Raw genomic sequence first — 24,229 nt, forward strand, 5'->3', positions numbered from 1 at the left:
CAACTCATTGTTCATGGTTAGGAAACATAACCATCTTTGATTAACGAGCTAGTCAAGTAGAGGCATACTAGTGACACTATGTTTGTCTATGTATTCACACATGTATTATGTTTCCGGTAAATACAATTCTAGCATGAATAATAAACATTTATCATGATTATAAGGAAATAAATAATAACTTTATTATTGCCTCTAGGGCATATTTCCTTCAAAAAACACATCCAAACATTTAGTACTGGTTGGTGTTACCAACCAGTACTAATGTCCTACACGCACCAGGGCCTAGCTCGTGCCACGTGGTGGCACTTTAGCGCCGGTTCGTGACGAACCGGTACTAAGGGGGGGGGGCCTTTAGTCCCCACTCTTTAGTGCCAGTTGCCGAACCGGCACTAAAGGCCGTTACGAACCGACGCTAAAGCCTGGTTCTGCACTAGTGGGCTCTCTCAGAACCAAAACCAATTACAACCTAGCTAGCTAGTCATGGAGATGCATCAACTACCCAAAATGCTTGCCTCTCTCACCATGACCATGACCATAGTGATGATGATGATGATGATGATGATGATGGTGGCCACCTTTGTCGCACTTGCGCCAGACAAGGTGGTGCTCCGGCGACAAGCAAGAGCACTCCTTGTCTGGAAAGATAGCCTCGACAACCAGAGCCAGCACGCCCTTCACTCCTGGGAAAACACGACCACGCCCTGCAACTGGCATGGCATCAGTTGTGGTACCGGTGTGCACCAGTGGCGGCATCGGCCTTCCATCAGCAACAAATCTCTGCGGGGGATGCGGCTGAGAGGGGCGTTGCGGTCCCTCAACTTCTCAACCTTGAGGACTCTGACATCATTGGACCTCTCGCACAACCACCTCACTAGGAGCATTCCTTCCAATATCGAGGCCCTCGGAGAGCTTCATGCTCTCCTTCTTCAAGGCAACCAGATAAGAGGCTCAATTCCACTAGGTCTAGCAAATCTCACAAAAATCCAGTCCTTAATGGTTGAGGAAAACGAAGTCTCTGGTGAAATACCTAGGCGGATAGGTAACATGAGTAGTCTTGTGACGCTCAACTTGTCATACAATCAGTTAGCTGGTCATATCCCTTCTGAAATAGGCCACGTGAATCATTTGGTTACAGTAGACTTGTCAAATAGTAATATTTTCAGTTCAATCCCAAGCAACATAGATGATTTGACCAAACTCACTACCTTATACCTTTATAATAATCAACTGGTTGGACACATTCCTCGAGAACTAGGTCAGTTATTGAACTTACAGGACTTGATGTTAGCCATCAACACACTGTCAGGTTCTATCCCAAGCACCATAGGGAATTTGACAAAACTAACTACCTTGTTTCTATTTAGTAACCAACTTTCTGGGAAAAATCCACGAGAACTAGGTTAGTTATTGAACTTGCAGGACTTGGAGCTTGCCGTCAACACACTCTCAGGTTCTATCCCAAGCACCATAGGGAATTTGACAAAGCTCACTACCTTGAAAGTTTTTACAAATCAACTTTCAGGGCAAATTCCACGAGAACTAAGTTTCTTGTCAAACTTAGAGGACTTGGAGCTTAGCGAGAACACGCTCTTAGGTTCCATCCCAAACAGGTTAGGGAATTTGACAAAACTCACTACCTTATACCTTGGTGAGAACCAACTTTCTAAGAAAATTCCACGAGAGCTAGGTTGGTTGCTGAACTTAGAGAACTTGGAGCTTAACTTCAACAAGCTAATTGGTCCCATCCAAACATCTTAGGAAATTTGACAAAACTCACTGGCTTGTATATTGCCTAGAACCAAATTTCTGGGTAAATTCCAGGAGAACTAGGTTGGTTGTTGAACTTACAAGACTTGGAGCTTGACAACAACACACTCTCAGGTTCTATTCCAATCACCATAGGGAATTTGACAAAACTCACTATCTTGTACCTTGACTATAATGAACTTTTCGGATCCATTCCTCAGGAAATGGACAAGCTAATGAGTCTAGTTGAGCTTGAACTCGCTGTTAACAACCTCTCTGGTGCCTTGCCATCCGGTCTTTGTGCGGGAGGTCGGCTAAAAAGATTCTCCACTACTAATAACAACTTGGTTGGACCCTTGCCATCTAGCTTGCTAAGTTGCAGAAGCCTAGTCAGGCTTCGACTTGAACGAAATAACCTCAAAGGAGATATCACCAAAATGGGAGCTCATCCAAATCTTGTCTATATTGATATCAGTTCAAAATCAAATAGACTATTTGGTAAATTGTCTCATCATTGGGTGAGTCCCACAAACTTACCAAGCTACGTGCATCAAACAATAATATAACTGGTGTAGTAGCATCAAGCATAGGGAAACTATCTCAATTGAGGATACTTGATGTTTCATCAAATAAGCTTGAAGGACATATTCAACCAGAAATTGGCAATGTAATGATGTTGTTCAATTTGATCGCTGAACAATTTGGAGTATCTAGATTTATCATCAAACAACCTAACTGGGCAATTACCAAGATCAATTGTCTTAAGCTTCACTTCCTAAAGCTGAGCCATAATCACCTCAATGGCACCATTCCTATCGAGCTAGGGATTTTGGTAAACCTGCAAGATCTGTTGGATCTAAGTGACAATTCAATTGATGGCACTATCCCGAGTGTGTTAGGTGGTCTTCGTATGCTTCAAGCCTTGAATGTTTCTCACAATGCACTCAGCGCCAACATTCTGCCGTCATTTCAGAGCATGAACAGCCTCCTATACATGGATGTGTCTTACAAAAAATTAGAAGGGCCAGTGCCACATACTAGGATCTTTGAAGAAGCTCCGGTCAGATGGTTCTGGCATAATAAGGAATTGTGCGGTGTTGTGAAAGGTTTGCCCCCTTGTGATCTTCCATGAAGTAGTGGACATGGAAAAAAGTTTGGAGCTATTTTATTAGCTATTATACCCGTTTTCGTATCTTTTGGGTTTATCACTGCACTAGCAACATGGCAATGCAGAAAGAAGAAACCCAAGGCAGAAATTGCAAATGTAGTAGAACAAACCAAGATGTTTGCCATCTGGAACTTTGATGGGGAGGATGTGTATAGGAAAATTGTTGATGCTACAAATAATTTCAGTGACACTCGTTGCATTGGATCTGGAGGAAGTGGATATGTGTACAGAGCTCAACTACAAACAGGTGAATTATTTGCATTGAAGAAGATCCATGTGGTGGATGATGATGATCAATTTAACCGTGAAATACATGCTTTGATGCATATTAGACATCACAACATTGTGAAGTTATTTGGTTACTGCTCCACAACTCAGGGAAGATTCCTTGTGTATGAATACATGGACAGAGGAAGCTTATCAGCATATTTGAAGCATAAGGAAACTGTTGTTGAATTGGATTGGACAAGGAGGCTAAATATTGCTCGGGATGTTGCTCATGCTTTAGCTTACATGCATCATGACTGCTTTGCGCCAATAGTTCATAGAGATATAACAAGCAACAACATTTTGCTTGATCTAGAATTTCAAGCCCACATATCAGATTTTGGTCTAGCGAAAGTACAAGATGTGGATGCGTTGAACTGCACAAGTCTTGCTGGCACAAAGGATATCTTGCCCTAGGTAAAATTTACCTCTGTATGTTGGTTACAGAAAAATGCTATCATATTTTGTAAGGACCATGATACAATTTTTCTCTAGTTTATACAGTGTACATCAGCATACACCGGTTATCAACCATGGCTAGATATTTTACATATTGAATGTTTTTGTCTTCTCTGAGTGGACTACATATTTAAATCTGCAGGAGCAACATTAATGAAACATTCACATAGTTAAATAGTTGGAAGATATATGTTCTGTAACTTGACAATATTTTAAATATAGTTCTATGCATTCTGCCTCCAAAGTTAAGATAGCTAGCTTTATATACACAAGGATCACGCATGCCTCTAATTGAACATGTTAATGGCCGTGTTTCATTTTCTGTTCAAAATTAATAATTACCAAAGTTAAGTTTGTGTGAAATCATGCAGTGTCTTATAATTATCTTATAATTATCAAAACTAACTCTACATTGATGTTTCTTCAGAGCTTGCATACACAACAAGGGTAACAGAGAAGTGTGATGTTTATAGCTTCGGAGTGCTCGTTCTAGAGCTGTTCATTGGACATCATCCAGCGGATCTCCTTTCATCCATGGACAACCGCAACAAAACTATATTACTTGGGAACTTGCTGGACACCCGTCTCCCACTCCCTGAAGCTGAGATCGCAAGTGAAATATTTCAAGTGGTTGCCGTCGCTGTTCAGTGCATAGAGCCTGATCCATAGCACCATCCAACGATGCAGCAAGTGATTAAGGTGTTCTCAACAGCTGAACGGTCACCTGCTAATAATCTTGATTATCTCCACACTGCCATTGCCATCCCCGCATGCTCGTTCTGACCCATGAACGTCAGTGCAGTTGGCAGACTGTTGTTTTTCTTCGGTTTGATTATGTAGACATTGTCCGTAAGACATAAGTTTATCTGTATGGTAGTTTGTTTTCTGCATTACCCTTCATGCCCTGTACTAGTACTACATACCATACGTAGCTGCCGGTTTGTATGACAATTACTACATATAAATAAATGTGTGTACAGAAGACAGAGCTCCTCCTATTTCTTCAAAATCATTAATAGAAAATCCGTTTGGGCCCTTGTAGCCATTACAAAATGATCCACCCTTCAGCTATTGCGTGTCACTTGCTGGCTGCAACAAGATCCATTGGTTGCTTATCAACAAGAATATGATGGCTTAAATTAAGCACCATTAGAAATAATACATGTATCTTTGTTTTGTTGGTGCCGCCTCCTTGCGGCGCCGCTTCTTCTTCTACCTCGAGCTGCCTCGCACAACTCTCCTGAGGTTTCTCTCTTCTTCTCTCAAGAACACAAGAACACGCACCATGGGAACTCACACGCACACACACTTCACCAAGGAGAAAGCTGGCTTTGCCTTGTCTCCCGGTGAAAATCACAGGCGCTACATGTTTTCTTACCTAGCCCTCTCGGCCTCTTTCCATTACATTACTCAATGAGATGACTATTTATACAAAGTTTGGCACTCAGCCAAGACCCACGCACTCACGCCCGCCATCACACCCGGCTACCATGTCTCCAGACTAGTTGCTCCACTAACCAACCAACTACATGCACTAACCCATGATCTTATCTTCTCCTAGAATCTCTCTAGGGTCCAAAGACTAGTACGTGCATGCAGCTGACTACTAGATAACTACTCAACGCATGCAGCTAACACCCTCACAAACACACCAATTCTCTTGGCTCCAACGTACTGATCCATCCAGCTGGTCTTGCTTCAACCCGTCCACGCGCTTGCCGTATCACAGATCTTGCCGTGTCATCCAACTCAACCTGAACCAACCCATCATGCTCCAGCCTTGTCGCGTCTTGCCGACTCTCATGGCATCACCGCATCACACAGCACAGTCACATCTCGTCGCGCTCGCCGCATCGCACGGCACCCGGCATCTCGCCTCCTCTGCGCATCTTCGCTGAAAGTTTGCTGGACTAGCAACTCTCTAAGCTATGCTACATGCATAACGAAAGCAAACTAAAATGTTGATACAATAATATTAAGATTACTGCTAACATGTTTTTCTGTGTGCGCGGAACAATTAGATTATAGCTAGCCCCCGCAATAAATAAATAACTAGATTCTAGCTAGAAAATATGCCACATACAAATGATTCTAGCAGTGCAAATTATTTCTTTTACTGGCTCAGTTTCTGGTTTCAGAAGCAAGAGCAGAGACCGGAAAGAACAATAAAGACAGACTGTAAATTGTAATTTTAGCCTTTTTGGTCTACTAGTGATATGATTCACATCAGGCTAGAAAGACAAGCTACTACTCCCTCTGTCCCACAATATAAGATTTTTTTTCTAGCTATGTTAGCTTGAAAAACGAGATCTTATATTGTGGGACGGAGGAAGTATCAACGTGATGAAATATGAAGCATTGTTTGCCTATGCACGCTACAAGTATTAATTAGCTTGAAAAATGATCTTATATTGTTTGTCTTCTTCAGGCTGGTTTCCTTCCTTCCTTGGGTTTCCATGTTGATGTGTTTTTCTTCATTTCAATTAGTAAGCAGTGATCATTCTGAGAGGACATCCCCTCTCGCGGCGCTCCCGCGAGCGCCCCGAGGGGAACCCCAAATCGCCGCCCCCTCCTCCCCATCCTCTGCCCGCCTCCCTCGCCGCCGCCCAGCGGGGCCGCCGGGCGAAGCCCGGCCGGCTGGGGCGGCGGCGGGGCCTTCTTCTCCCCTCCGCCCGTGGTCCATGGCCGGCGCGGGACGGCATCGCGTGCGGGGGTGCTGGCCTATGGCGGGGGCGAGCGGCGCGGCGGCGATCCGTCGGGATGGCGTCGGAGGTCCCTGGTGGCGGCTCGGCGGCGTCTTGGTGGGTGCTTGCGGCGTGGCGGCTGCAGCAGGGCCAGATCGGGCGGTGGCGGGCCGGCGCGCTCCTGGCCAGATCCTCGCGGATTTGGTCCCCGGTGGCGGCGGGCGTCGCGGGGTGGCGGAGGAGGTCCTCCTGGGACCTGCGTGCAGGTGGCTTGCAGCGGCGTGGCTGCAGCCCGTGGTCGGCCGGTCTTCTCGCGGCACCGGCGGGACTTGCTCCGGCGTGTGGTTGTCTGCGGCTTACTCGGGTGAGATTCCTTCCTCCCCTACGGACTCAGGGACGGGCGCGACAGGCAGGGGTGGTTCCATGGTGAGGTGTTGGTGTGCCGGTGGGCTTGCCGGAGGTGGCTGTGGACTTAGGGTAGGGGGCAGGGGTTCCCCTCCGTTGCATCTGGCGGCTGCTCCGTGGCCGCCGGAGTTCCTCTGGCCCAGATCTGGCCGCCGAGGCCACCAACCCTGCCAAGGTTTCCGCTTTGGGGTGGAAAGTCTACTCCTTTCCGGTCGGTCGTGTCGGTACTGTGTGTCCGTGGTCGAGGATGGGGCTCGGATGCTTGGGCGGCGGCCCTGCTGGTGGGAGCCGGGGTGCTTGTGGGCGTAGCACGCGGCTCGGGCGCTGTCCGATCACCATGGCCGTGTGGGCGGCATGGTGGCCGGGGTGTGTCGTTCAATGGTGGTGGTGCGGCTGTCCGTACCCCAATTTGGTGACAGTGAGTGTTGGCCGGGGTGAAAACCCGCTCTGTCTTGTCAGGCCGGCGGTGGCGGCGTTCCAGCGTCGTTCCCTTCTTGAAGGCGTCGTCGCGGTATCTCGCTTGTAACCGTGGTGCTCCGGGGGAAACCCTAATCCTTGGATTGGGTGGTGGCGGCGATCCGGCGTCGTTCCCTTCTTGAAGGCACCGCCTTGGAGCCCATTGTTCGTCATGCACGGCTTCTCCTCATCATGGTGATTCTTCCACGGTTGAGGGCTCCGACAACTTCAAAGTAGTGCTTAGGGTTTTATCCGTTGTTTGCTTGGAGTAGTTTGGGGTGATGTTGCTGTTTTCAGCGTCCTTGTATCTGCCTCGGGTGTGTGTGTTGTGTTGGTGTGGGGTGTGTGTTTGTATCGACTTGCTCGATGATTGTTGCTTTATTTATAAAGCGGGGGAAACCCTTTTTCTCATTAGTAAGCAGTGCAGTGCAAGTGCAAAGACTGGGAAGAAGGACAGAGAGAGAGCCCTTGAACTTTAATTTTTTTTGGGTCTACTAGTGATATGATCCATATCAGACTAGCAAGATAAGGTAGTATTAACTAGACGACATATGGAGAAATGTATGTTTGTATACGTACACTGGAGGTATTAATTAGATTAACTAATCAATCGAGATCAATCAATGCTGGTCTTTGATATATACTGACAGAATATAACTGCCTAGGATTTCTACACTTGTCTCCTCTCTAAAAACAACCAAGGAAATAGGTATATGGTACACAGCAAGAAATGTTTCTGTCTGATGAATACATTTTTGTATCAGTGTTTAGAGCTGTTCTCAGCAGAACCATCTGTTTAGGATAGAACCATCTTTTACACTACTAGGGGGGGGGGGGGGGGGGGGGATCACAACAAAAACCTATCTTCCAACTGCCAATTGCCTCGAATCGACCATGAGGCGTCGAAATGCATATCTGAATATGAACACTCGACGTCCTCGCCGAGGCGTCGGCACTTGTCAGAGATGAAAAGCTTGCCCTTGGGCACAGTTTCTCCATTTTTTCGAAAAGGGGGAACTCTCCGGCCTCTGCATGAGAACGATGCATATGGCCACATTTATATAAAAATAAAGTAGTTCAACAAGGTCTTAAAGTCTGAAAACAAATAAATGGCTAGCTCACAAAGAGCCACAATGCCAAAAACAAAAGCCCAAAAGCCACAACCGGCTGGCATAAGAAAGATAGGTAAACTAGTCGCCTATCCTATTACACGACCGCCATCTAAACCGGTTGAAGATATCCTGCGCTACCATCTCCCACCGGACAGATCCAGTAACCAAACGCTCGCTGGCCTCCGTCGGAGTGAGGAAGGACCACATACGGATCAGCGCAGAAGCTCGGAATAAAACCTGCAAAAAATGAATAGTTGTTGTTCTGTTAAAAGCCAAATCATATCTGCAGTTCCAAATTGCCCATAACAACGCACATGCTCCTACACGAATTTGTCTGGCTGTTTCGGACTCTATCCCAACAAGCCACGTTTCAAATGACGAACTGACCTTTCTTTGATTGCCCGTTGGCGAGAGTGTTGTGGCGCACAGTTTCTCCATGGACCCATCTGGTGGCCCATCGACCGGGCGCACTTGATCTCGTAAAGTTTTGGCCACAAATTTTCTGGTCACTGTGAGCAGAGCCAAAGGGTTAACCAGAGAAGAACCTCAAAGGCTTTGAATCATGGGATGAAAACAGTTAACTGCAGAAGTGCAAAAAAAAAACTCACGAGACAGTCTGTGGTTATATAGATTTAGTGTCATCTCACTTCCGACACTGGATATGGGTTACGTTTTGTCTGTGTGTCTGTGTGTAGCAATGCAACTAGACAATGGTCCATCATAGGCTGTTCACCCTGTTTCCGGAGTTCCACAATTGCTTCCTCCAAAATTGAACAATTTTGTGAAGACACTGCACACAAAACAGAACAATTTTGTGAAGAAACTCGTGGGTAAGAAAATGGAAAGATAACATCAGCAATGAGACAGTCTGTGCTTATCTTCATCCCAAGCTATTACTCCCTCTGTAAACAAATATATGACAAAAATTTATCTTATCGGGGTGGGCGCCGCGGTACGTGCGTACGAGCGCGCGTGGTGGACGCGGCCAGGGCGGACCTGATCGTGGGCTCGCACAGGTGGAAGCGTGGGGATCGTGGACATGCTGGCCTGGGTACAAATCCCGTGTGGAGGTCGTTGTAGACTGGCGTGGTTGTAGCTCGAGTTGTTGCTTGAGGATATACACAGCCGTTGTTGCGGCTGGGGCGTTCGTGCGCCAGGAACACCACCGTGCCCTCTCATTCTGTCTGTTTTCTTCTTCCTTGGTTCAGTTTGTGCTAGAACGAAGTGACAGAGAGATAGAGGTAGACTAGCGCAAGAGCTAGGGCATAGCCACGGTTCCAACACATTTAAAACATCAATATTCTGGAACATGGAATAGATTTAGTGTCATCTCACTTCAGACACTGGATACGGATTACGTTTTGTGTGTGTGTCTGTGTGTAGCAATGCAACTAGACAATGATCCATCATAGGCTGTTCACCCTGTTTCCAGAATTCCACAATTGCTTCCTCCAAAACTGAAAGGACACAAGGTTTGGTTACTATTTCAAATGCAGACACTGCACACTAGACAGAACAATTTTATGAAGAAATTCAGTGGGCAAGAAAATGGAACGAGAACATCAGCAGTGATTTCTACTCCGGAGATATCTCAGCTCATGAAGAAAGACCACCTAGCTTTGAATACTGAGAGTTTCCGGTTCACAATATTCTAGCATATTCGTAGGTAGTTCAATATTCTAGCTTACCTGCCGGAGATCCATTGATGATTATGATGATGATGACGATGATGATGATGATGGTATTAATTACTATATCTGTCTTTTGAGACGAGGGCCTGGATTGCAAACTAAATACTCCATCGAGATGTGAAGGATGCTTTGCTCTGTTTGCCTGTCATCGTTGTTGCCTGTAGCTAGCTTCCCTCTGCTTTTGCTCTGTATATTTGACTGTATCTTCAGGTCAGTTTCAGGCATCAGGTCGACTCCATTCGGGGCCTGAAAATCATCCGCCTTCCGACCACAGGACGGGCGGCTGCTGTCTATCAGCTCTTTCTTTTTAGCAAGGAATACACTTTTGCACTTGAGGTAGTTTTGAAGATGTTATCATACAAGCCAAAAAGTGGTGTCAATAGGGTCCGCATTGAAGATCCCTTACATGGTCGTGTATGTTTGCCTGCCGTGTGCATGCTGCAAGCGCTGGTCTGATATCGCTATTTGGTCCAACCAAAAGAAGATTTTATTTGTGTCCCTTAACTTTCCTATACCAGAAACTTTGTTACAGTAGAATATTCCAACAAGGCAATCACCATTCGTTGAAATAACTAGACCGGACACCTAGCTGCAGACGACTGTTCGATAGCAGTGGCTGGTGAAAAGGACAATCATCATCAACATGGCAAATGACCGATGACCACCAAAGTCGTGCAGAGTGTTCCAGGGAGAATGTCGACCATATCTTGGTTACCAATGGCTCTCACCATCATTTCAAAAAGGTTGGTCTGTATAAGTATAATAGTCCAATTGTTCAGCCTTATATTAGTCAGCAAAGGCTGCACTGAATTTCCTTGATTGCACCATTGTGGCTGTTCGCTGTTCTTTAAGCTTTGGAGATGCAGTGTTAATACTAGAGCATTGCTTCCGTGGGACCTTTTTCTTTAATTTGTGACTATCTATCGCGTAAGGAAGATAATTTACATCCTGGAGGAAGAAACGTAACGTATATATCAATTCCATACATAACTCAACGCATAACATGTTAGGTAGGCGAAAGGGACGTTTGTTCTATAGTGCAACCAATAATTGATAGCCCACCATGTGAAGAGCTACTCAATAGCTGCATCAGCGATCAGTTTCCTCCCGTCTCCTCTCTCCAACTCAATCAATAGCCACACATACAGTTTAATTGAAGGATTTCTGAGATGGAATTTGCCATATCTGTAGTAACAAATGAGCTCGTGACCCGATTCATCTCCTTCCCCACCAACAGGTATTCATGCCATGCATGCTCTTACGAGAAGCGTCTGCAGAGGCTGCAGCGACTGCTCCTTAGAGTTCACACCGTCGTCGAGGAGGCGGACGGGCGGTACATCACCAACTCTGGGATGCTGGTACAGCTCAAGATGCTCACGGACGCCATGTATCAAGGATACTGGATGATGGGCGCGTTCAACTACGGATCCCTCAAGGAGACTCTTATGGCGGATGAGGAGGAGGAGGAGGTTAGCAGCTCATTATTTCGTCTCAAACGTTCTCGTATAATTCATGGGAGTGCTAGAACACACAAGGCAAGACATCTCATGGAGTTTCATGGTGCAGTGGAGAGCCTAGAAATTGCGGTTGCCAACATCACAGAGTTTGTTGTGATTTTGAGTGGATGCGACCGTATGGTGTGCAGACCATATGATACATATCTTTACATTGACAACTTTGTGTTTGGCCACCATTCGGAAAAGCAAATGATCTTGAGCTTCCTCTTGCAAGACAGCCCTGCTGCTGCCGTGCCGACCGTTCTTCCAATCATTGGCGGTTTTGCGGTGGGGAAGAAAACTTTGGTCCTGACATATGAGGAGTTCGGCTACCTCTTCAAGGCACTCGCATTCGGAAGTGCAAACCCGGGGGAACACCCGCAGTTAGTACAAATAGCAGACCGGTTTGCCAGAGAGTTACAATCGCGGTGGTCAATTCTCGCTGCAAATTTGTTTGCAGATGTAATGAGAGCGAACCTGAATGTTCATTTCTGGCTTAGTATATTGAGCAGGTGCAGGAGACTAGTTGATAGAAACCTCGCCATGTTTGGTGAGCATCCAAAACTACGTCTTGAAAAAGGTCTTCCAATAGATGTGACGGACATGGTTCTGTGTCTGGCTTCTCCACTTCAGTTCATCTGGAATAGCTCAAACAATGTTTTAGCGAAGGAATTACCACAAGTGACCTTTACAGAGCTATTAGTGGATCTTAAGCCAAAGATGCAGGCCACAGTAGTGAGATTTGAATCAAGAATTCCACCTTATACTACATTTGATCACATTCTTTCAAGATATGCTCAAGATACTCCTCAGCTCGGGGCCAAGCGTAGAATAGTGCCTTAATTTCAAATCTTAGGCATTTTGTACATGTGTAATCTAATTGCTGTAATATGTTATGAAACCTTACCTATTCCATGAAAGTTCTCCATCATACGATTTCGTGGAACTTCCAACGTTTTGTATTATTAAGACTCTCGGTTAGCCTATTCGGGGCCCCACATGCTAGTGAGTTTGATTTTCAGTTTTATTTCATTTTTAGTATGTGAAGGTAAAATATGTCAAATAAAATTGTGTCGTATTTACCATCTCAGGCCCTTCAATTTTTTTAGAAGTTTGAGGTAAATTCTGTGTCTCGGTTTGACACGAAGCTCTTTGGGATACCGTGTGGCCCGACAATCCTTCAAATTGATAGTTGGGCTAGTTGGTCAGAACAGTAGTTAGCCGGTCCACTATGAGCCATATGAAGTCATTGCATCTAGGTAACCCAAAAACAAATCTGGATGGAGGTTTACACTTTTTGTTGGGTAATTTGGAATGGCTGCGATGATTTTCATTTTGGAAACTTTTACATTTATGCCCTTCTATTTTACCCCTAATTTGTGTACACTCAGTTTTGACCTTATTCCGTTAAATTGTCTCCGTAATGCTAAGCACTTTGCAGCAGCCTGTGTGTAGAGTGTGTTGTGTACACCTCCATCAAATTAATCTAGCTTTTAGTTTCTGTCAGGCATTTTGGTTACGCCAGCAAATCACAAGTGTTGGAATAATCTACGTACAGCATTTCCGTGTTAGAGATGCAACACAAGCCAACCGCAGATCGGTATGCACATGCCCCCAACAGCATGACTTGACCGCTAGCTTGAGCTGGCCGTAACTCTCATGCCTACTCCCCGTCAGGCACGCATGGAAGGTTCTGCAGACTCTCATACAGTCTACATACGGTCTAGACTCTAGACTTTAGTCAAATGAAATTGTTGATGGCGTGGTTCTGTTCACAACTTCAGAGTTGTCGCACGCGAAAAAAGCATCATCACTCACTTAGATAACAAGCCGTCCGGTGACCAAATATCCCCCGTGTCGCCCCCCGCTAGGGCGGCTCGGGTGGAACCCTATCCCCACCGCCGCCGGGCAAAGCCCCGGGCGGCTGATGACGGCGGTGGAGGTTCCCTTCCCTCCCGCGTTCCTTTGGGTGAGGCGGGTCACACGTGGCTCAGGGGTCCTCCTCCCTGATCTGAGCCGTCATTGCGGCGGCGCCGCCGATCTGAGGCCGCCGACGGCGCCTTGGCGGGGTGGTGATGGGAGGAGGCGGCGGAGCGGCGGGCTTCATGGAAGATCGGGTGGTGCCGGGTGCTCGGTGGGCGTGCTTGGTCATGGCGGCATAGGTCGCAGTGGCCGGCGGCTTGGCAGGTCGGCGGCGGCGGAACATGGCCGGTGGCAGCGGCAGTGTTCTGTCTGGATCCCCGGGCGGCGGCCCTGGAGGGTGGCGGCTGGTGAAGTTAGGGCTTCCCGCGGCGGCATGGCGTGGTGTCCCTGTCCAAGACGGATCTGTGACGGCGATCTGCTATGGATTGGTTCAAATCAGAGACGATGACGAGCGCGCGGGATCCATCTCGGCGGCTCTCGCGGCTTGGTGAGGCGGGGTGGGAGCCCTCCTCCTAGGCTCCAGTGGTGGCACACTCAGGCTGTGGCCGGTGTGCCAGGGCTCCTACAGTGGCACTGCTGTTGTGGTTGGTCGCCGAATCTAGGCGGCTGGATCTGGGGCTTTGAAGGCAGTTGAGGGAGTCCTGGATTAGGGGGTGTCCGGATGGCCGGACTATGACCTTTTGCCGGACTCCTGGACTATGAAGATACAAGATTGAAGACTCCGTCCCGTGTCCGGATGGGACTTTCCTTGGCGTGGAAGGCAAGCTTGGCGATACGATATGAAGATCTCCTCCCATTGTAACCGACTCTGTGTAACCCTTGCCCTCTCTGGTGTCTATATAAACCGGAGAGTTTTAGTCTGTAGGACGAACAACAATCATACCATATGCTAGATTCTAGGGTTTAGCCACTCCGATCTCGTGGTAGATCTACTCTTGTACTACCTATATCATCAATGTTAATCAAGCAGGAGTAGGGTTTTTACCTCCATCGAGAGGCCCCGAACCTGGGTAAAAACATCGTGTCCCTTGTCTCCTGTTACCATCCGCCTAGACGCACAGTTCGGGACCCCCTACCGGAGATCCGCCGGTTTTGACACCGACATTGGTGCTTTCATTGAGAGTTCCTCTGTGTCGTCGCCTTTTAGGCCCGATGGCTTCTTCGCTCGTCAACCACGACGCGGTCCGAGATGAGACTTTTCTCCCCGGACAGATCTTTGTATTCGGCGGCTTCGCACTGCGGGCTGACTCGTTTGGCCATCTGGAGCAGATCGAGAGCTACGCCCCTGGCCATCAGGTCAGGTTTGGAAGCTTGAACTACACGGCCGACATCCGCGGGGACTTGATCTTCGACGGATTCGAGCCACAACCGGGCGCGCCGCACTGTCATGATGGGCATGATTTAGCTCTGTCATCGGACAACGCCCAGAGCGTCGCTCAGGTGTCCGCTCCGACCATTAGCTCGGAGCCCACTATGCCAGTCGGGGACGGACGGTTGGACGCCACCCCGGAAACTGCAATCTCTACGGCGATAGAGCCGGATACCAGCCTAGTCCCTCGCAAGGCCCGTGACTCCGAGGTGCCGGACTCCGATCCGGACTCCGCAAATCCCACACCTCTCCCGGTTAAGCCCGATTGGGCTCCGGTCATGGAGTTCACCGCCGCGGATGTCTTTCAGCACTCACCTTTCGGCAACATCCTGAATTCGTTAAAGTCTCTCTCTTTGTCAGGAGAGCCCTGGCCGGACTACGGCCAACACGGTTGGGCGGACGACGAAGAAATTCGTAGCCCACCCACCACCCACTTTGTAGCCACTGTCGATGATTTAACCGACATGCTCGACTTCGACTCCGAAGACATCGATGGCATGGACGCCGATGAAGGGGACGATCAAGAACCAGTGCCTATAGGGAACTGAAAAGCCACCTCGTCATACGACATATACATGGTGGACACCCCTAAAGCGGGGGATGGCAAGGAGAAAACGGAGGATGACCCCTCAAGGAAGCAACCCAAGCGCCGACGTCAGCGGCGCCGCTCTAAGTCCCGCCAAAGCAAAAACGGCGATTACGGCACCGGAGATAACAATACGCCGGACAGTGCCGAAGACAACCCCCTCCAGCACGATTCAGTGCAGGAGAACGAAGGAGCCAGCCCTCGTGAGAGAGCGGACGACAAAGAGGATGAGGACAACAATTACATGCCTCCCTCTGAAGACGAGGCAAGCCTCGACGACGATGAATTCGTCGTGCCAGAGGATCCCGTCGAACAAGAGCGTTTCAAACGCAGACTCGTAGCCACGGCAAGCAGCCTCAAGAAGAAACAACAACACCTTAGAGCTGACCAAGACTTGCTAGCTGACAGATGGACCGAAGTCCTGACGGCCGAAGAGTATAAACTAGAACGCCCATCCAAGAGCTACCCGAAGCGCAGGCTGCTACCCCAACTTGAGGAGGAAGCAACTAAACCTACATCACCAGCGTACGATGCGCCCGATCGGCCACCCCGTGGCCGCGATAGAGAGGCCTTCAGGCCCTCAACCCAGGTCGCACCCCGACACCGCTCAAAACATACCATAATACGGGGAGACACAACAGACCTGCGAGACATCTTGGAGAATAAGGCAAGGCAAACAAGATCGATCTACGTATCGCATGGGCGCCCCGCTTCACGTGACGCTAGCCGTCACGCCGGACATAATATGTATGGCCCGGCCGAATACAACAGACCAAGCTCGTCTGAGCTGCGTCGCAATATAGCTCAGTACAGGGGCGCCGCACACCCACTATGCTTCACAGACGAAGTAATGGATCATCAAATCCCCGAGGGCTTCAAACCCGTAAACATCGAATCATACGATGGCACAACAGATCCTGCGGTATGGATCGAGGATTATCTCCTTCACATCCACCTGGCCCGTGGCGATGATCTACACGCCATCAAATACCTCCCGCTCAAGCTTAAAGGACCAGCACGGCATTGGCTTAATAGCCTTCCAGCAGAGTCAATCAGTTGTTGGAAGGACCTGGAATCCGCATTCCTTGACAACTTCCAGGGCACGTATGTGCGACCGCCAGACGCCGATGACCTAAGCCACATAATCCAACAGCCAGAGGAATCGGCCAGACAATTCTGGACACGGTTCCTGACCAAGAAAAACCAAATAGTCGATTGTCCGGACACCGAGGCCCTCGCAGCCTTCAGGCGCAACATCCGAGACGAATGGCTTGCCCGGCACCTAGGACAGGAAAAGCCGAAGTCTATGGCAGCCCTCACGACACTCATGACCCGCTTTTGCGCGGGAGAAGACAGCTGGCTAGCTCGTAGCAATAACATAAGCAAGAGCCCCGGCAATTCGGATACCAAGGATAACAACGGCAGGTCACGCCGCAACAAGCATAAGCGCCGCATTAACGGTGACAATACTGAAGATACGACAGTCAACACCGGATTCAGAGGCTCTAAACCGGGTCAGTGGAAGAAGCCATTCAAACGAAACCCTCAGGGCCCATCCAGCTTAGACCGGATACTTGATCGCTCGTGCCAGATACACGGCATCCCCGAACAGCTAGCCAATCACACCAACAGGGATTGTTGGGTGTTCAAGCAGGCAGGCAAGATAAGCGCCGAGACCAGAGACAAGGGGCTACATAGCGATGACGAGGAGGGGCCCCGGCCGCCGAACAACAAAGGACAGAAGGGATTTCCCCCGCAAGTTCGGACGGTGAATATGATATACGCAACCCACATCCCCAAAAGGGAGCGGAAGCGTGCTCTCAAGGACGTCTATGCGCTGGAGCCAGTCGCCCCAAAGTTTAACCCATGGTCCTCCTGCCCGATCACTTTCGATCGACGGGACCATCCCACCAGCATCCGTCACGGCGGATTCGCCACACTGGTCCTAGACCCAATTATCAACGGATTTCACCTTACCAGAGTCCTAATGGACGGCGGCAGTAGCCTAACCTGCTTTACCAGGACACAGTGCGAAAAATGGGCATCGATCCTTGAAGGATTAAACCCACAAAGACAACCTTCAAAGGTGTCATACCAGGGGTAGAAGCCAGCTGTACAGGATCGGTCACACTCGAGGTGGTCTTCGGATCACCGGATAACTTCCGGAGCGAGGAGTTAATCTTCGACATAGTCCCATTCCGCAGTGGCTATCACGCCCTGCTCGGACGAACCACATTTGCAAAATTCAATGCGGTGCCGCACTAGGCATATCTCAAGCTCAAGATACTAGGACCTCGTGGAGTCATCATGGTAAATGGAAACACCGAACGCTCTCTCCGAACGGAGGAGCACACGGCGGCCCTGGCAGCGGAAGTACAGAGTAGCCTCTCAAGGCAGTTCTCCAATCCAGGCGCCAAATGTCCGGATAATGTCAAGCGAGCCCGAAGTAACTTACAACAAATCCGGCTGGCACGTTCCGAGCAAGCATAGCAGTGCGACCCCAATCGCAGCCCCTGCCAAACGGCAATACTGGTACCATGCGTACATAATTACGCCTTAAAGACACCTTGGGCATAAGGGGAGGGGCACAACGACGGCACGCCCAGAATGCGGCTCAACCGCACCAGGGGGCTCCCTATTTCGCCGTTTTCCTTTTTCACACACTTTCAGGACCCAACTATTCAGAAGTCCTGTCCGGCAATACTCTCGCCGAACCAACGATGCAATAGCCAGGGAGGAATCAAGCCACGTCAAAAGTCCAGGTGGTCTCTATAATGAGTTTAATACCTGTTTTCTCTTACAATCCTGCAGCTTGCCCCTGAAGGGGAATATGTCAAATACTCCCATCTCTTGCTTACCGCACTTTTTGTATCGTTCTGCTTTCGCAGCAGCCCTTTTTTTTAATGAACAATATATAGCTCTTACCTATTATTGTACTTATATATTTTTATATGCAAATATGTTCAGTCATGACACTATGCAACCGTACACTTTGGTACGGATAATACCCTAGGGGCTTACAACACCCCATAACATGGTGTGAGAAGACCGAACACTCTAACAAGTGCGGCACCCCGAACTTATAGCACTATATGCATCGGCTCCTAATCATGTCTTTGGTCAATAGTTGGGTTTGCCCGGCTCCCATGTTTTGGTACCTTACGTTCTGCATTGTTGGCTAAGGTATTATCGAGCCTCGAGGGCGAGTATATATTGAGTACAAGACTTGGAGGGCAAGACGCCTCTCCTAGAGATAAGGTAGGAATCCTAAACTACCAAATACATGTAACCCAAATATATCTCTAACATCCTCCCGCAGTCGTAGCGGTAGCGTTGCGAACAACATGAGCGTCACGGACGGTCAGACTGGAGAGAATAGCAGCCGAGGACTGACATCCCCTCGCAGTCCTAGCGGGAGTGTCGTGGACGGTGTCGCGTCGCGGACGCATTGACTGTAGAGGAAGCCGACGAGTTGCTCAAGCGGATGATAGCCCTTTCTACCGATGTCGATGTAGCCGAGAGCGTAGGATGGTGTAGCCGTGGTCGAGGTAGCCGTGCGAAGAATGCCGTGGTCGATGTCGAGTCAAGGTGGCCGGTGTTGAGGAGGTCGCCGTGGAGCCGCGGGCGCAAGGGGGCGCCGAGTTAGCATGGGCGCAAGGGTGTCGAAGTAGTGGTGCGCCGGGAAGGAAGATGTTGTTGACGACGCGTCGCGACGGGTTTGCCAAGCCCGGGGACACATCATGGACGAAGGCATGCACCGGTGTTGCCAGCATCAGGCATGCGTAGACGGACGAAGACGAAGTTGACGAAGCGCCAACCAGGCTTGCCAGGCCCGGGGACACGTCGTGGATGAAGGCACGCATCGGTGTTGCCAGCACCGGGCATGCGTAGACGAGGGACCTGCACGAGCTGTACGCCATGTCGGAGAAGTCGGAGGGGCCAGCAGAGAAGAACTCGACGACAATTGCGGCGTCTATCGGCGCAGGGCCGATGTCACCAACGGTGGTCGGAGTAGACGAAGTGGTCGGGGTAGATGACGGCGACGCTGGCGACGGGCTGGTGCTTGGACGAAGATGAAGGGGGTGGACGGGCGGCGGCGACGGCTACGAAGGTAGCGGCGGCGGCGGCCAAAGAAGAGCGGCGGCGGCGGCCTGACGGCGGCGGCGGCTAGGTTAGGAGTGCGGCGGCGGTGCTCGAAGTAGGCGAAGAACCCTAACAGCATGACGAAGACCGGCGCGGACAGTGGCGTTCCCGCACCAAGGGAGATGGCACGGCGCATACCACGGGAGGTCGCCGCGCGGTGATGGCGGCGTGGACTGCGGGCCGCGGCGCTACGGCCCGAAGGGGCGACACAGCGGCGGCAGGCGGGCCGGGGTGACGGCCGGAAGACCTCGGGGCGACGGCGGGAACCGCAAGGCGGCGGCGGGGACCGCGTTCCGCAGTGCTACAGTTCGAAGAGGTGGTGTAGCGGCGGCTCGCAGGTCGGTGCAACCGCGGGGACGGCCTCGGACGGCGGCGGTGACCGCATGCCGCAGCTTTACAGCCCGAAGAGGCGGTGTAGCGGAGGCTCGCAGGTCGGGGCAGCCGCGCGGAGAACCACTAGCCGAGGGCGATGGCCCGTCGGGAGGCGGCGTGGACCGCGTGCCGCGACGTGATAACCCTAAGGGGTGACACAGAGGCGGCGGCGGCTACAGGGGTAGCCGGTGGGAGGATCTCAGGGCGGCAGCGTGGACCACGCTCCGCGACGCAACCGCCCGTAGGGGCGTCGGCGGTAGCGGCGCGTGAGTCGGGGCAGCCGACGGGAAGACCTCTAGCGGCAACGCAGCGGTCCGTAGGGACGACGCGATGGCAACCTGTGGCTCGATCGACGGTAGGCGCGTGCTCGGGGACGTGCTTGGCGAAGACAGGCGCGTGATCGGTTGATCAGACCGACGGCGCCGCTGTATGCGCCATGGCGGGGACGACGCGCAGATCGGAGTCGATGGCGACGTTGTCGGTGATGTCCCGGGCGATGACGACGAAGACAGACCAGCGATGGAGACCCGCGGGCAAGCGGCCAGCAGCGATGCACGAAGGCGTCCCTTGGGCGGCGCGTCCAGCCTTGCCGCGCGGTTGATGACGAAGCAGCCGGTGAAATCGACGCCGATGTCGGAGTAGAGGCGCGGGGGTCGACGGCGGCGGCGGGCGACGCAAACCGGATCACATAGACCGGAAAACCAAAAAGTAGACGCCGATCAAAGTGACTGGCGAGAGAGAGAAAACCCGGATCAAAGGATCGGGAAAAAGACTCTCTAGGGCAGCCGGCCAACACGGCCGGCGGACGAACCCTAGGTACGGGCGGCGCGGCCCCCGGCGGCGGTCATGGAGGCCGACCGCCCCGGGGGCGGCGCGCAGGTGCGGAAGCGGCGGCGGCTAGGGTTTAGGATCGACTTGCAATAAATACCATGTTAGAAGGGAGAGAGAGGAATTGTTGCGGAATATGATGGATGTATTATCGAGCCTCGAGGGCGAGTATATATTGAGTACAAGACTTGGAGGGCAAGACGCCTCTCCTAGAGATAAGTAGGAATCCTAAACTACCAAATACATGTAACCCAAATATATCTCTAACACAATGGTCGCAAATGTCAGAGAGAAAGAATCCCGACTCTTGTCATGTGGGTCGCTTCTTCTTCGTTCCCATGTGCTAGACATTTCGATGTAATGCACTATTCTTGAACAAAAAAGAAGGCATGAAGTTTTGACATGACTATCTAATAAGAATGAATCTAGTCCAAGGCGACTCGGAAGGCAATACTGAGCCGGTTTCCTTCGCTCTCTCCCCAATCTCAACCCGCTCACAGATGCCAGTCAAAGCCCGTGCGGTCGATGGCGGCAGCGGGATTCTAAGCGTAGGGTCAGTGATGAAGCAAGGTGCAACAACTGCTGTGTAGTGTGTACATTCCCAATGTGGGCAGCCATGTCTACCTTTTGGGAGCGGAACAGCGCCTGGACAATAGACGGCAGATCGGGTCGTGCATCGGGCTCCCTTTCTGATCCGGTACATCCCTTGTGATGATCGTCTAATATCCTCCCGGGGATGCTAGCTGAGGCTTTACAGAATTGGGGAGCGAGGCTTCCTCTGATGGCCGGTGCGGCTCGGGCTGTCTAGAACGAGGAGCGTAGCGGTGAACTGCAGCATACGTTGCTTATGTTGGCAGCCATGTCTGCCTTCTGGCACTATAGGTAAAACATTGTACGCCGAGTGTAAATTATCTGGGGTTCGGCATACAAGTTGTATGCGAGTGTAAAAAGAAGTAAACTCGGCAACCACTAGATGATTGGCAAAGCAAGGCGTACGGCGTACGCCGAGTACAACCCAGAAAACACACGACATAAGGATAAGTGGTTTCGACCCTTACTATCCCCTCAATTTCCTACTCTCTCGCTCTCTCTTTGCTGCCACTTTGCCTTGTGGACTTGCATTTGTACTCTTCATACCAGCCTAGCGTACCCATATTTGGACCCCATGCAAAAGGATAAGTGGTTTCGACCCTTACTCGTGGGATTGATGCATCCCCTATTCTGGGAGCCCCACAACGTCTACCCTCCTAGCTTTTCTTCGGAAGGGGTGATTTCATTGTAGACTTTCCTCTGTGTTTATGTTATAATAGGTCACAGGATCATGATCTGGTTAATCATAAGTGGATGAACATGAGATTTGGTTATCTGACTAATCTCAAACAGAAAATGTGCGAAAAAGTTAAAATAATTACTACTGCATCGTCTTAACTTTTAGTCTATTAGTACTGATTGAGCCTAGAGTTTGGATCTTTACATCAGATTGATAACTACCTGGAGATAAAATTTGAAGGAAATATAGGTGGAACATAAAAAAAATCTCAAATTTCTATTGTTTCATGGCCGGTTTCCAATAGAATTCAACTTCTTTTTTGCCAAAATGCACATATTTTTTTATTAGATTTTGCTCAAAGTTCAAACAACTTGACCGAATTAGTTTTTCAAATCACCTTCTCTTAAATATAAAATTTAAATCCTGGCCCTCATAGTGCATATTTCAAAAAACATTAACTAAATCAAAGATTTTTTTTATAAATCCGCGCACCTTTTGTCATCTAGGAAATTTGATATGGCGTGGATGATATCTTCCACTGTCCTTGCTTCAGAGCCAGCAAGTGGTTCAGCTCCTACTTGCTGGAGAATACTTGTGAGAACCTCAATCATGTTAGGGCTTGGAGTGACGGATACAAAAGCCCGTGACTGAAACTTACTTCCAATATCCTTATAGACAAGGTTGGCAAGGGTTGTTTTCCCCATGCCGGCCATCCCAACAATGGATGCCATTTTGAGCTGCGGCTGCACCATTGTGCTCTCTTCTTGTTGTTCTCCTACCAGGTACCTGATGAGCTCATCCCTCCATTTGCCTAGACCAATGAGCTCTGATGCATCCTTGCAGACAAATGGAGCTCGAGGAGGAGGTGGTTGTTTGCTGGGGGGGCTGGATTTTACGCCTCTTCTTGAAAATAAGCTGGAGATGGGTTCAGAAGACTTGTTCTTCTCCCACCTCCACCTTCTGCGACAGCGGCCCGATACGTCATCTACTCTCGTCTTGAACTCTTGGAAAGGACGGCTGGCTTCGATCTTGCTCTGCACCATCAATCGCTTGTTTCTGCGGCTGGGATCCATGATGAGGATGAAGTCATCAATAGCGTCGTGCATATCGTTGGCGAGATCCAGCGCTTCCTTCTTCAAGTTCTTGGATTCGACATCCAGAACCTCCTTCTCCCATGTCGCCCAAAGAATAGAGTGCATAGATTTCAGCTTGGATTTGATGAACCTGACGTCCTTCTGAGTCCTGCGCCGAAGCTTGTACTCCCTGCCCAGCAAAGCACCCAGCTTGGCTACGACGGGCCCCAAGGACCCCGTGGCTGCGGTGACAGGAGCTTCCTCCATGGCACAGCTAGGCCGTATGCACTGGACTGGAGTGCCTCCGTCGGAGGAGGCGCCGGTCCGGCAGCCGACCTTGTGAATTGTGTCTATCTGGGTGGAGCGTGGATATCGACCTCCAAATGGGCGCTTGCACTGGTCATCAGAACAGACATGAGATTAACATAACCCAGAATACAAGGAGGCGAGAGAGCTTGTTAAACCGGCTTTGATTCCAACCAACATGAAAATGGTTCTTTCTCTTCATGATCTGGCAAAGCGGGAGTAAGTGGTGACAGAGAAGAATAGATGTGCTTCTTTTGATTTTTCTAATGAATGGTCAGTCCCACAAGCGATCTCAAAGATCTGCACCAAATTTGCAAACAAGCAAAAGCCAGAAGACACGGATGGTTGCCTAATTTCTTGTGCCCTCAAAAGAAAAGCCTTCATATATTTTTCTTCTTCTTTTCCTTTTTATATTCAAAAGGTTTTTACTTTTACTTTCTTTTCCTTTTGAAAAAGCACTAACTTACTCTCAGTGGCTATCACTATCCTTGTAAATATATAAATGAATATCACTAGCAAAGAAAGGAACATGATGCTCTCCTTTCCTTGATAAAAGAAGAACAAGATTATTTTTCTTTTGTGTCTTTGGTGCGTGACATGGATTGGCATACTTACTCCAAGAATAGGATGTCAGTGGATGCTTTCCTTAAAAGCCGAGCAAAGCCTCATTATATTAATATTAGTAGAGTACAACGGTGACCAGTGAATGACCCCTCAAATTAATATTAGTACAACGGTGACCAGTGAAGATGGCATGCCAAACTGTGATCTCAAGACAAAAAGCAACCGTCACTATATTACGGCCAATATAACAACGCTTGCTGTCTTGTGAAGCAACGAACATATATACTCAAAAAATAAATAATATGTATGCA

The 24,229-nt window shown here is 49.5% G+C and overlaps 1 protein-coding gene and 1 pseudogene across 2 annotated transcripts; one reads left to right on the forward strand and one right to left on the reverse strand.

Annotated features, from left to right (window-relative positions):
• Positions 1-786: 786 nt before the first annotated feature.
• LOC123083609 (MDIS1-interacting receptor like kinase 2-like) lies at positions 787-4,501 on the forward strand (annotated as a pseudogene).
• A 6,898-nt stretch (positions 4,502-11,399) lies between these two features.
• Positions 11,400-23,539, reverse strand: LOC123083611 (disease resistance protein PIK5-NP). Of its 2 annotated transcripts, none has more exons than XM_044505604.1 (2): positions 22,468-23,539; positions 11,400-12,122 (listed from the first exon to the last, which is right to left on the reverse strand). In XM_044505604.1, the coding sequence occupies exons 1-2, from the start codon at positions 23,313-23,315 to the stop codon at positions 12,119-12,121; spliced, it is 852 nt and encodes a 283-aa protein (XP_044361539.1). In that variant the 5' UTR covers positions 23,316-23,539; the 3' UTR covers positions 11,400-12,118. The 2 variants fall into 2 exon arrangements, with proteins under 2 accessions (XP_044361539.1, XP_044361540.1); XM_044505605.1 differs by lacking the exon at positions 11,400-12,122 and having other exon boundaries at positions 22,468-22,556; positions 22,634-23,539.
• Between the last annotated feature and the right edge of the window lie 690 nt (positions 23,540-24,229).

Source organism: Triticum aestivum, chromosome 4A (genome assembly GCF_018294505.1).
Source record: "Triticum aestivum cultivar Chinese Spring chromosome 4A, IWGSC CS RefSeq v2.1, whole genome shotgun sequence".
NCBI classification, from domain to species: domain Eukaryota; kingdom Viridiplantae; phylum Streptophyta; class Magnoliopsida; order Poales; family Poaceae; genus Triticum; species Triticum aestivum.

Bases quoted from the DNA above. Each gene is read 5' to 3' on its own strand.
- LOC123083611 (XM_044505604.1), bottom strand. From the start codon at position 23,315: ATGGAGGAAGCTCCTGTCACCGCAGCCACGGGGTCCTTGGGGCCCGTC.